This window comes from Chrysochloris asiatica, unplaced genomic scaffold, assembly GCF_000296735.1.
Source record: "Chrysochloris asiatica unplaced genomic scaffold, ChrAsi1.0 scaffold00015, whole genome shotgun sequence".
NCBI classification, from domain to species: domain Eukaryota; kingdom Metazoa; phylum Chordata; class Mammalia; order Afrosoricida; family Chrysochloridae; genus Chrysochloris; species Chrysochloris asiatica.
Window position 1 is genome coordinate 626421 of NW_006408533.1, and position 14130 is coordinate 640550.

The 14130-nt window shown below is 43.7% G+C and overlaps 1 protein-coding gene across 1 annotated transcript in view; it reads right to left on the bottom strand.

Moving 5' to 3' along the window:
* The window catches only part of NPC1 (Niemann-Pick disease, type C1), a 72701-nt gene that overhangs the window by 33361 nt on the left and 25210 nt on the right, over positions 1 to 14130 (bottom strand). Inside the window, exons 2-3 of the mRNA XM_006835119.1 lie at positions 6730 to 6852; positions 4215 to 4321 (exon numbers count right to left, since the gene is read on the bottom strand). Coding sequence (XP_006835182.1) covers positions 4215 to 4321; positions 6730 to 6852 — 230 coding nt within the window. The remainder of the gene's footprint in view (positions 1 to 4214; positions 4322 to 6729; positions 6853 to 14130) is intronic.

Consider the following 14130-nt stretch of genomic DNA (forward strand, 5'->3'; position numbering starts at 1 on the left):
ATTGCTGTTTTTCCCTCACTTCCCCTTATCAGTGACGAGCGTGGTCATGAATCAGAACGTGTATTCCCATTGAGTCTTAGTCTTAGAAGGGGGTTTACATTGAGGGGACCCAACCACTTGCCTTGATGTCTCCTCGGTGAGCAACTTGCTTGTTCTTGTAGTAACAGTCTGTCTGCCTACACTGTTTTTCTATTTTTCCTATAGGTCTTTCTTTCAAGAAGTATCTTCTGTTTTTCTTGCTGCTCCAGGCTGGTCTGCTTGTCCTTTCAAGTGGAAATTTCCCATCTCTGAAGATCTGGATGTGGTTCAGGCTTCCACCTATAGTCTTATGTATTGCAGAGGCTCCGCAGGAAGCCTCCTTCACTGGGCACATTGTAGCCCCATTTTAGGTATTCCAATCAGTTATAGGCAGAAGATGGACTTACAAGCTTCCTATGGTGATGATTCTGGCTATTCCTTTCTCTCCCTCTCCAGTGTCTATTTTATAATATAATGCAAGGAAAACCAAGATTCAAAAGACAGCTAAGCATCTTAACATTATTTCCCTCTTTTCCAACCATGTCTCAATCTCTGTATCCCAGAACCCTGTTGTTCCAAGGTTGTGCATATCATCATTTACCTCTGTCCCACTTAGCCCATGCAAACCTGCCTAATCGTTCTCCCATCTGCTTTGTTCTTCCATTCCCCTCTCCCTTCTTGTATATTGCCCCCTTGCCCAGCACCCAAACTATCCTGTATTTATTCATTTATTCCCTGCCCAATGCTCCACCTTCCCCTCCCTCCTCTCACCCCCCCACCCCCGCTCCTTACTTTTTAACCATCTGAAATGAACTCTAAAGCAAACAGAACTTTGTAACATTATACAGAATATTTAAACAACATAGAAGTACTGCACTCCTATTTAAGGAAAACCACTCTTGGTGCAAACAATTTTATGGGTCACTATAAGAAGCTCTGGTGGTTACGAATCGGGCTGGTAACTTCAAGGTCGGCAGTTGGAAACTACCAGCTTTTCCACAGGAGAAAGATGAGGCTTTCTACTCCCGTAAAGATTTACAGCCTCGGAAACCCTGTAGAGGGTCGCTATGAGTCAGAATCGACTCCACGGTACACAACAACATATGACCTAAGGAGACGTGGTAGAGCAACAGCTTCTCTCTCGGCTGCTAATCAGAAGGTTGCTGAATTGAACCCACCCAGCCGCTCTTCAGAAGAAAAACCTGGTGATCAGTTCCCATAGAGATTACAACCTTAAAAAAACAACAACCCGGGAGACCCCTGTAACCCGTTACAGGGGGGCGCTCTGAGTTGAAATGGACTCAGTAGCACTAAACAACAACACACAATCATTAATTTTGACATCTGTGTAATATGACAAGCAGTAGACTATTTCTCAACTGGAGTCCTGGTGTGGTGCTGTGGGCTAATGCATCATACTGCAAAGTCGTTTGAACTTCAAGGTCAGTGGTTCAAGCTCACCAGCTGCTCCTTGGAAACCCTATACAGGGTCGCTATGGGTCGAAATCGACTCGACAGCACTTAACAACAACAACAATGATCAGGTAATATAACACGAAGTCCTGGTGTGGCGCTGTGGGTTAATGTAATGTGCTGCACTGCAAGGTCGGGCTGAACTGCAACGTCAGCGGTTCGAGCTCACCAGCAGCTCCTTGGAAACTCTATACAGAGTCACTATGAGTTGGAATTGCCTCAAGGGTACTTAACAACAACAATAATTATAAAGTAAAGCTTTAGTGCCTGTAGTAACATGTGGAAAACTTGGCTATCTTTTATGTTTCTATCCATCATGTCTTGCCTGAGGTGAATGCTTGACACATATGTTTTGACTCAAGGGTGTCTCCTGGTTCCCTCAATGTCTACCTGCTTTCCACAGGATACACTGGCCTGATGAGATTCTCCATTTTTGATCTCTGTATGTTGTATGCTGTCCTTAAGGAACGAGTTTTCTCGTTTTTCTGCTCTGTACCGTCAATGGCAGCAATAGTACATTGACAGGGAGCTGTCAGAGCTTCAAGACAGATGCAGAAGAGGACACGGAATGAGAACCTGATCACTGCTGACAACAGATGGATCTTGGCTGAAAGCAGAGAATACCAGAAAGATGTTTACCTGTGCTTTGAGTATGCAAAGGCTTTCACCTGTGTGGATCATGACAAGCTATGGCCAACATTGAGGAGAATGAGTATTCTGGAACACTTAATTGTGCTCATGAGGAATCTGTACACAGACCTTCAAAAAGCATTAGTTCAAACAGAACAAGGGGACACTGAATGGTTTAAAATTAGGAAAGATGTGCGCCAGGGTTGCTTTCTTTCATCCTATTTATTCAGTCTGCATACTGAGCATATAATACAAGACACTGGATTATTTGAATAAGAACGTGCATCAGGACTGGAGGAAGACTCATTAGCAACTGCAATATGCAGATGACACAACCTTGATTGCTGAACATGAAGACTTAAAATACTTACTGATGAAGATCAAAGACCACAGTATTCAGTATGGATTGCAACTCAATATACAGAAAACAAAAATCCTCACTACTGGATCAATAAATAATATCATGATAAATGGAGAAAAGATTGAAGTTATCAAAGACTTCATTCTGTTTGGAACTACAATCAACACTCATGGAAGCAGCAGTCAAGAAGCAAAAAATGTATTACTGCATAAGGGAAATCTGCTGCCTAAGACCTCTCTAAAAGAGTCCAAGAGCAAAGAGGTCAGTTTGAGGACTACAGTGTGCCTGAGCAAGCCATGGTGTTTTCAATAGCTTCTTATGCATGTGAACGTTGGAAAATGAGTAAGGAAGATCACAGCATTGGTGCAATTTAATTATGGTATTGGAAAAGAATATTAAAAGCATCCATGGACTGCTAGAAGAACAAACCAATCTGTGTTGGAAGAAGTACAGCCAGAATGGTACTTAGAAGCCATGATAGTGAGACTTTGTCTCTCACACTTTGGACACATTATCAGGAATGGCCAGTCCCTGGAGAAGGACATCATGTCTGGTAAAAGTGGAGGGTCAGCAAAAAAGAGGAAGACCCCTAACAAGATGGACTGTCACAGTGGCAACAACACTAGGTTTAAACTTAACAGCGATTATGAGAATGCTGTAGGATCTGTCAGTGTTTTGTTCTACTGTGCACAGGGTCGCTATGAACTGACTGGACGCCACCTAACAACAACACTGTCAATTGAAGAGTCTGGCAATTTAAATTGAGGAAATCTTGACTTCCTCAGTGTAAGCTTGTACTCTGTTCCCTACTGTATACCTGCACAGATAAGCAGTATCCCCCTCTTCCTATGTGCTTCACAAACATTTAAGTTTGAAAAATTTAGAAAGATGTCACAAGCTGTTTTGAAAGAACACTGCCGCTTGTTCCTTGATACATTTGAGAGTTGCTGTGCAAGCCTAGAGCAGACCAGGGTTCTGCAGCTCTTTACACTGCCACGGTCAGAGGAAAGACTGGGCAGGTAACTACTAATCTGGGTAAAACCAGCCAGCTATTCCAGAACCAGCTGGTTACTTGTTACCAAAGCCAGGCTCTAAGGAAGAGCAGGGCACTAGCACCCAGTTTTGCTATGGGAAAAGAGAACAAGACAGAAGCCAGAGAAGGAGGCGGGTGGACTATGACTGCCCAAGGAAGGGTTTCTGCCAGCACCTCAGTGGGAATTCAGGAACTCTCCTCCCAGAGTGCAGAGCCTCACATCTGAAAACACCCAGTCCTAACTTCAGAGACCCTCTAAAGTGAGTCTTAGAGGAAAACCAAGAATCAACTCTAAATGCAATGAGAAAGAGAAGCAAGCCTGACAATGATGACTTACTGCTTAATACCTAAACGGAAACCCAGTCATCAAGCTGATTCCAACTCAGAGGCCCCGTAGGACAGAGCAGAACTGCACCATAGGGATTCCAAGGTTGTAAATCTTTAAGGAAGATGATTGCTTCCTATTTCTTCCACAGTGAGACGGATGGCCTGTTGGTTAGCAGCCAAGAGCTTAACCACTGTGCACCAGGACCTCTGTGTTGTTGTTGATGGGTCACTTACCCACTGTGCCACCAGGATTCCCTTTGTTGTTGCTGCTATTGTCGATGTTAAGTGTCATAAAGTTAGTTCCGACTCATAGCGACCCTAGTTATTGTCTAAAAACATCACTGGTTTTGTTTGCCCCAGCGGTTAACCCACCTGGACAGAAACTGGAGAGGCAGCTGCAGGTTGTCTTTCAGTGTCCGAAGCTGCTGCACATCACAACAAAGACTGACATTGTCAAAGAAGAATCCCGGGCAGAGCTCCTTTTGGGTGAGAAAGCACAGATACCCCAGCCGCAGAGTTAGAAAGGACAAACAGTTCTCAGTGAAAGGAAATAACACAACCACAAACATGTAACCCTTTCAGGTACAGAATGAGGCGACTTCAAAGAGCTCATGGGAAATTCGATTAGCTTTTCTAAGTTTTTATTGTGAATTGAGTGATAGTTTACTTGGCAGACACTGGTTTTGCACTCAACCAATCATATTGCAGGGATTACAATGCCCCCTGCATGCACCATCTGTTAACAGTATCTGCCTCTATTCCTTTTTTTTTTTTTTTTTGATGTACACAAAAACACGCAGGAATAGTTAATTGTTTGAACAACCAAAGAGCACATTTTGTGAGCCAGTCTCTTGGCCACCAGCACACAGCCTTTCTCTTTCCATGAGTTTACAGTCCTCAGCTGCTCTACACCTCCATCTCTGGTGCTTCTCTGGTTAGGGTCCCAAGTTCCACTCATACTCTTCCCTCTTGATAGTTGTAGGGTCCTCTGTTTCTGGAATGTAAGATTAACTACCCTCCCTCCCCTTTTGTAATATATCTTCTACCTTTATAGTTGTGACCATCACAATTAGTCATGATAACACTTACTATTGAATTAAAAGAATCCTATCCCATCTCCTTTCACCAGACCCATCTAGACAAGATGAAAAGTATTCAGTGGGGATTTTACCTCCCTCCCTCACTCTGAAAACTAAACTCCCTCTTGAAAACTTGTAACCCAGCCACTTTGTGACCTTATAGCCCCCTCATTTTAGGTAGCCAATGTCTAAGTTGCCTGTCCCTATCAATCCTGTATACTGAGGGGGTAGGCTTGATCCTTGATATGAACAGTCTTCTCTCAGATGGCATTTTGAGCAACTACGTCAAAAAGCAAAGGTCAAGTTCATCAAATTGTAGCAATTTACACTTGCTTCGTGTATCAAACTTCTTTATCTTCCTTTAGTAGAGGTTTGATCATCAAGCCATCTAAGCTAGGTCACATGGGTACTATCTGCAAGTTTGGGTGTTCTTGTGCACCTCTCCCCACTTCATATCAGCTGGATGCTCCACTTGCAGTTCTAGTCCTCTGTGGTTAGGTTGGTGTCAATGGGCTCAGGAGTTCCCAAGTCTCCACAAACTTTGGAGCAATAGCCCTTCCTCTTCTCTCTCTCATCTCAAGGTCAACAGGAGTCTACGGAATATGTCTTCATGCTGCCTTCCGTCCACTTCCACTCACAAGCAGAGCCCGGTGGTCACCAGCGAGCTTACAAGCCTGCTCGTGTATTCCTTTGAGTTTCAGTCTTGGGAGGGGGTCTGTCCTGAAGGGCCTTGATGGCTTGCCTTGATGACTCCCAGGAGAATTTTATTTGCATATGATATTAATATTATTCAATAATTTCTGCATTCTGTTGAGTCCACTTTCTTTGGAATAGGCACACATATCGATTTCTTTCTATTGTTGAATTGGCAGCTTGTCTTCCAAATTTCTTGGCATAGAGGAGTGAGTGTTTTCAGTGTTGCATCAGTTTGCTGAAACATTTCAGTTGTATTCTGTCAGTTTTGCCCCACACCTGGCAACTAGTAATAATTTTGGTTTCTATGCATTTGCTTTTTTTCATATGTTGCTAAGTGCCATTGAGTCAGAACTTCATTTCTGACTGAGCAATGGTGCACTATGTATGCCATGCTTGTTTATCTATTCATCTGCTAATGGACATTTCAGTCGCTTCCACCTTCCAGCTACTGTGAAAAGTGCTGTGATGCATGAGTCTTCTGGTGTTGCTATTTTAAGTCTCCTGGGTATTTATCTATAAGAGGAATAGTTGGGTCTTCTTAGGGTTTTTCTGTGTTTTTTTCCTGTGTGCCAGGAATGGTAAGAAAACAACCTTGGTAGCAGCCCAAATTCATGGGCTCTCCATCAAAAGCAGAGGGAGGGGTCACTAAATGAGGACAGGATAAGGAAGTCGGACACTCAGCTGCAGAGTCCATTCAAGCCCTGAAGTCCAGGAACTAAAAACAGGCTATCTTCTAATAAAATTTATAAAAGCTGCAAAAGAACCAAGTTTGGTCTTTAAACAATAACCTGCTGTTGTTCAATCTAAGGAAGTAATAAAGTCAGTTTGTGAAAAATTGAGCTCCTAGAGTTATGTTATCTTCTCTGCCATTGTGTGAGGGGCCTGGGATAATTTAAGCCACCTTATGGCGCTGTGGGCTAATGCGTCAGACTGTAATGTCGTCTGAACTGCAAAACCGGTGGTTCAAGCTCACCAGCTACTCCCTGGAAACCCTACACAGGGTTGCTATGGGTCGAATTGACTCAACAGCACTTAACAACATCCCATAACAGCATTGAAGGTATTGGCTGGTCAGTATTTTATGTTCCCAATGCCCCAGATAATGAACTTACCTGCACTAAGTCATACCCATCCTTTGGCAACGGTTTTGGTGGCCCCGAATATTTGCAATTGTATCTCTTATCTCCGGATGCAATCCCACACTCTCCATACCAAACACAAGACTGGGACAACACCTAAAGAAAGGGAACACAAAACTGTCATCAAGACCTCAGTGCTAAAAAACAAAGAGTCCTTTCAATCACAAAAGAACCCACACAAGAACAATTATAAAACCAAACCAAGCTCACTGCCATCGCATTGATTCTGATTCATAGCAAGACACAAGGTTTCCAAGGCTCTAAATCTGCATGGGGCAGAAAGCCTCATGGTTCTCCCTTGGTGCAGCTTGTGGGTTTGAACTGCTGACCTTGCAGTTAGCAGTCTAGTCCTTATCCTACAGCTCCACCAGCACAATTACGTTGCTATTGTTGAGTCGGTGCTGACTCAGAGTCTGAACTGCTGACTCTGCAGGTCAAACCGACCTGATGGTCTAGTGCATTCTCCTACAGCGCCATACCAGGAGGGCTCCAGCACAATTAAAGAACCTTCTCTTTTACCTTTAAAATGAAGTGACAGCAAAAGGCACTCAGTTGAACATTTTGAAAAATATTCATGAGAATAGACCAAATGCACAAATGCCAAGTAAGTCAATGGAAAAGTAATGTAAGTTACTTGTTTACATGATTTCAATGTTTGTTACTTTACTTTACACAAGGACGCTTCATTTAAGATCCATAAGAATCACAATGTAGAAGGTAGTATGAAAGTTGGCAATGAATAAGGACTAGAGTTTACATATCTGCGTAACAAACTATTTTGTTGTTGTTGTGTGTCCTTGAGTCATTGCGACCTGGTATAGGGTTTCTGAGGCTGTAAATCTTTACAGGAGCAGAAAGCCTCATCTTTCTCCTGCAGGTCAGCTGGTGGATTACAACCACTGACCGTGGGGATAGCAACCCAACGCATAACCCACTATACCACCAGGGCTCCCACAACAAACTATTATTGTGAAAAGCCATCGAGTTACTTTCAACTCAGCGACCCCATGTAGACATTCCAAGTAGCAGCTGATGGGTTTGAACTGCTGATCTTGAGGTTAGCACTTCACTGCTTATCCTACAGCACCATATCAAAACTCCCAATAGTTGTTAAGTTGTTAAGTGTCGTTGAGTTGGATCCAACTTACAGCAAAGCTGTACCATGTTTCCAAGGAATAGTAGGCAGGCTTGAAGCACCAACCTTGTGGTCAGCAATCCAGTGTATAGCCTACAGTGCCACACCAGGACTCCAATAAACTATAAAAGCTTTAAATATTGAAAAAACATTCCCATATATATTTACGTTAATTAATATCAGTACATCAGTGGTACCATGAAGAACAAAATAACAAACATCAATCTTGCTGTTATTAAGTGCCATCAAGTCTGTTCCAACTCATAGTGATCTTGTATAGGGTCTTCAAAGAGCAGCTGGTGAGCTTGAATCGCTGACCTTGTGGGTCAAACCGACCTTGCAGTCAAGCACCACACCAGAAGGGAGCAACAATGAAGATGTTTTTCTTAAAACTGAAGTAGAAAACAAACAATGTGCTAACTTTAAGGAAAACCACCAGCGCAATCTTAAAAGAAATGCTAAAATTCTCTTAGGCAAAGATTTCTCAAGAGCCACTCATATTCCCCATGAGTCACAAGGCTGTTAGAAAATTCACAAGAGGGAAGGTGGGTTCAGAGTGAATCAATGACTGGGTCAGCAACAGGCTCCAAAGAGCATGCCCAAAGCGCCACCCACCCAGTCCTTTGTACCACAAAGACACAGAACACCAGGAGCCTGGGAGAGCCTGGATTTACAACTGTCTACCCAGTCTATCCAGCAGGAAAGCCCAGGATATTGAGAATGGAACCTTGGCTCTAAGATGCCTAGCAGCAAAGCCATTAAAGAAAATAAACCTGAACAAAAGCAACAGCATGAATCCCATTTCTTGGCAGTGACAGTAGCACATGACCAACACACATACAAAGAGCTACTTCATTCAGTCTGTGTTGGTCCTCTCTGGAAGCAGATGTGTCACATCTCTCCTTTTTGTCTCTTTCAGAGCAGTTGTGGACTGTTCTTTAAGCAACAAAGCACTGAACCACTGTGCCACCAGGGCTCCTTAGGGTCAAGATACAAATCCCCACACAATCCCTGAAGCTATGGGAAAAAAATAATAAGTAAACCACCCAGGAGTTGGGCTTGTATGTGTGCAGGGTACATCTCTGAATTCAGTCTTTAGATATGTTGAATAGAAATTCAATTTACCCCTCTTTTGACTCCTTAAAAATCATTATGTTTAGCCAAAACAAGAAATTTCACAAATGAGGAAGTGACACACATTGAACAAAGCCACAACATTATACTTTTTTGGAGACGTTGCAAACTCTACCACCATTATTTTTATAAAGAGATTTGTGATTGTTATTTTCATAAACCTAGTGCTTCGAGTCCTGGTGTGGTGCTGTAGGATAAGTACTAGACTCCTAACTGCAAGGTGGGAGGTTCAAACCTACCAGTTGATCCTTGGAAATCCTATATAGGGTCACTATGAATAGGAAAAGGTAAAAACATTCACTGCCTTCTCCGCCCAGGAGACAAGCTAGAATGTTAATCAAGTTACTAAGTGGGACCAATTCTCTCTGCCCAGGAGACAAACTAGAATGTTAATCAGGTTACTGAATGGAACCAATCCTGGTTTCCCTCCTGTCTTCAAACAGGTCTGCAACCTAACCCCCTCCCCGATTCAAGTCTGTACTGCCCTGCATTCAGCACTCAGAATCTGGAGAAGCAAGCTCCTCTGAGCCAGCCGGCTTTATAAAATCTGAAACTTTACTTCACCTCTCTGAGTGGCCTCAGTTTCTTCAAGGACAGATCAAGAGCTGCTGTGACACTCTTAAATCTAAAACTGCTGCAACAACTGTGAGTAGGCGGAACCAATTTCATGGCACTTAAACAAGTGCTTGGTAAAGTGAAGGGTCAGCAAAAAAAAGGAAGATCCCCAATGAGAAGGACTGACCCAGTAGCAGCAACAACAGGTTCAGCATACCAATCGTGAGGATGGCGCAGTCCAGGGCAATGTTTCGCTCTTTGTGCACAGGATCGCCTTGAGTTGGAACCGACTCAACAACATCCAACAACAGTGGTTCTAGATCTTATAATGCAGCGGAAGTACTGCAACCCTAAGTTTCCAACTAAGAGGTCATTATCTTTATCAAGTTTGAAAAGGCAAAGAAGAGTAGAGAGTTGAAGGAAAACTGCAGATGTTTACATGTAATTTAAATACAAGGTAACCCTCCCAAGACCTCTTCGAATTCTTCACAGACCAATAGGGTAAACCCATCTTGGGCTTGAGCGGTACCTGGCATCTTCAGTCACTGAAATCCAAGCAACACACCATGGTGGCATGACAAACTGGTGTTCTTGGAGAAAAAGAGACCCCAAATTCAAATGTATTTTATAGAGACCCTTTATTAAGTCTTAGATAAAGACAAGACAAAGGCAAATCCTACAGATGAGGGAGGCCACCAGAATGAGGCCCTAAGGGTGTCCAAAGGATTCATGGCCACACTGCTAACTGCAGAACATGGAAAATGAAGGAAACTGTCAACAAAATCATGACTGGCAGCAGATAAAGTGTGGGGGTGAGAGAGGAAGGACCATAATTGGGATACATGTATAATACTGCAGATTAAAAAAGCTTACAGGATTGGTTCTAGGGTCCTCTGGATATCTTGATGGGGGAATGACTCATAATCATGTGAATCTGGTACCCCAATTTCCATTAAGGGCACACCCAGGCAAGTCCCTGAGGGCGAGGGTGCCCTTCCCGACTGGTGAGGGGAGTGGCCCACTTTCAAACACACTCTGCCAGAGGGCCAAGAGCTTTACATTGCTAGTTAAAAGTTAGCATAGACTCGATGAAAGTTGAATTATGTCAAGACTCAAAATGTAGTTAGGGCTCACACTGTGAACTGTAGCTTTCTGCAACCAAGTGCCCAGAATTTAGGATCTAATACACAGTACTGGGGGTGGGGTGGGGGTTGGGGGGAGGGTCTGGAGTCTCAATTCTCTTTCAGCAGCAATTGGTCCCACACAGACAATCAAAGATCCAATGCTATTTAGTTCCTTTTAACAAAGATCATCTTTTTGTACTTTTACACTGTTCTTTTCAAAGCCAAGTTCTGCTCCCACCTATGTGGTGGAAAGGAAGGAGGCTGGGAGTCCTGGCTTCATAGCCCAGTGATCAGGAGACTCCATGAAGGTGCCAGGTGAGCCATATCACACCTGAAGCATATTTATTCAGCTTTGCTTCGGGGGAATTTTCCAACCTGTGAACGGATGGATTTGAAGATCAAATGATGACTCCAGGTTGAAGCAATTGATAAACTAGAAAACACCACACAATTTAAGGCAATGAACTGTGTGAGACCTCAGCAGAATACCAAAGACCTTCAAAAGAAATAAAACACCTGAGGTTCTTTTGGGATCAAGAAAATTGGGCTTGACTTAATGCTTTTAGGTTTGCTTTCCTAAAAGTCATCCTGCCTATGAAACAAAACATATGATTGGTTGGGGGAGAAAAAAAAGTCATCCAGCCTAAAGCAGCAGCTCTAAAGCAGCAGGCCCCAAAGGCACTCACTGTATTTAAATGCCTTTCATGTATCAGCTCTGCTAATCCTCACAATGAGTCGGTTCTGCCCCATAGTGACCCTACTACATACAACAGAACAAAACACCACCCAGTCCTGCACCACCTTCACAACTGCTGCTACGTTTGAGCCCATTTTTATTGCCACTGTGCAAATCTCACCGAGGGTTCTCCCTCTTTTTCGCTGTCCCTCCTCCACTTTACCAAGCTGATATCCTTCTCTAGGGACTGGACCCTTTTCATAATATGTTCAAAGTATGAGATATGAAATCTGGCCATCTTGGCTTTAAGGAGCATTCTGGTTGTTCTTTTTCCAACATAGATTTGTTTGTTCTTCTGGAAATCCATGATACCTTCAATGAAGAAGGGGCCATATTATACCTATTTTACAGATGAGAAAACAAAGGCACAGAGGGGAGCTAAATAACTTGTCCAAGGTCACAGAAACCATGGCACAGACAGGATTCCAAAAAGAGACTCTCACTGAAATACAATGAAATGAAGAACATTACAGAGCATACACCCTGGACATTCTACTTTGTCTGGGGACAGGAGCACATGCACACTCACAGAGGCACTGACAGGAGGCCCCACCACTCCAACCTTTCTCTGCCACCACCTCCCCTGGCTTTCATCTCACCTGCAGCCAAACAAAGAGCGCTGTCTTCTTCAACTCCAGCTCGGCTGGCACCATGTTCCTGAGCCTCCATCATCTGACCTTTTCCTCTTCTCTATTTCCCACCTCACCTCTCTGCTGGTCACTTCATTTATTCCAGCCTACAAACACTGCTCCTACACCACTGACAGACCCCTTTGCTCCCTTTCCACTTCATATGATACCCAGCTTCCCTCCAGCTACACTTCCCAACTACCTGCCTGACATCCCATATGTTTAAAAAGGAAACCACCCTTCTTAAAAGTCGGCCTTTATTACCAGTCGTCTTCAACAGGCTTTTTACAATTAGACCATTTTACAAATGAAGAAACCGAGGTTGGAGAGGTCAAGTAACTCAAGTAAGGCCACATCTAAGAGATGGCAAAGCCTGAAGTTGGAGCCCTTCACCCTTCCACTGCAGTCAGAGATCATGCCTCACGGCTGCTCACTCCTGCCAGGTAGGGCTGCATGTGCTCATCTCTGGATCCCATGGAGAACCTAGCCGACACCCCAGCACCTCGGTTTTGGGTCTCAAATTCATACTATGCACAACTCAATGGGCAGTCAAGAGTTTACTAGCTTCAATATGCCACCTGAGCAGCACATGTTGGCACCAAGACCAAGGATATAGCATGTGACCATGAGATCACGTGCAGGGCATGCACTTCCCTCTTCAAACAAAACACCTGGTTTCCAAACTTAAAATCTCTGGGTGAAAGTTGACTTTACTCTGACACAAGAAAACCTCTGTGCTTATTTGAAAGCATATTCAATGATCATCTGTTTGGGGAAGGAAGTATGACCAATACTGAAATTAAACTCACCACAAAGTGCATTCAAATCAAAAGGTGTGCTCCAGTGTTCCTCAGGTAACCAAAAAGGCCAAGGGCAGCGGGGTCTGCAGACAGCAGCTCCTCAGTTATGACTGATGTTATTAAGTAGAATGACTGTCAGTTTAAATAGGATTAAAGTTCCGGGAGTCACCTGCCATGCTCAGAGTCTCTCAGAGTGTATCTCGTTAAAGGGAGATTTAAGTACCCACCAATGGGCCCAAGTCCAAATATGATCATCCTCCACAGTTCACCCACGGTCACCTGCCACCCTTACACAGCTATTTATAACCACAAGAATTATCTTATTCAAGCATTTTTAGACCTTGCCAGTTCCTAAACGGTTAAAGAGAAATGATTCCAAAATTACTTTAATTACAAAATCAATATTCCAATACCATAGATGTGCAAGAAAATATATTAAAAACTCGCTCACCCCCACCTCACTTCTCAGATGTAACCAAGGCTAATGATTAGATCTGTGGTCTTCCAGACTCTTTATCCCTTACAGAGACAGACATATATAGATATATATGCATAAACACATACAACTGCAATAATCTTTGAATAGCCTTTTCACAAATAAATCTCTATCACCTTCCACAGGCTGGCAGTCGGCTCTATTTGAAGTGACTTAACTTCTCTTTCTCTAGGTCTAGGAAGCCAGACTCCAGTCCTCATCTCCAGCCACAGAGAATTAAACATACTCACTGTTTTATCAACATGTAAATCTTACCCATCCTGGAATACTCTCGGCTAATGATCTCTTTTACCAGCCTCTCCCAACAGTCATTTCTGCCCCTGAATACGATGCCGACTCCTTTCACCTAGGTCCAGGCCTGTGCACCCCCAGTTGAGGCGCTGTCCTTGAGAGGAAAGGCAGGTCAGCAGGTAGCAGCATTTGGCAGAGGGCGTGGAGCACAGCTGAGCTGGGGGATCCACCCTCATTGTCCCAGCCAGCACTCAGTAGAAGCTCTGTGCCCACAGCAGTCTGGTGGATGACACCTGTGTCCTCACACTCACTGTGTTAGTCTACTGTAGGGGTTGATTATCTTTCTTTGAGAACCAAATCTCAAATATTGTAGGTTTATGGGCCATAGGGAATCCTGGTGTGGTGCTGCAGGATAATGCACTGAACCGAAAAGTCAGTTTGAACCACAAGGTTGTTGTTGTTGTTGATGTCAGGTGCCATCGAGTCGGAACCGACTCATAGCGACCCCATGCACAGCAGAACGAAACAATGTCC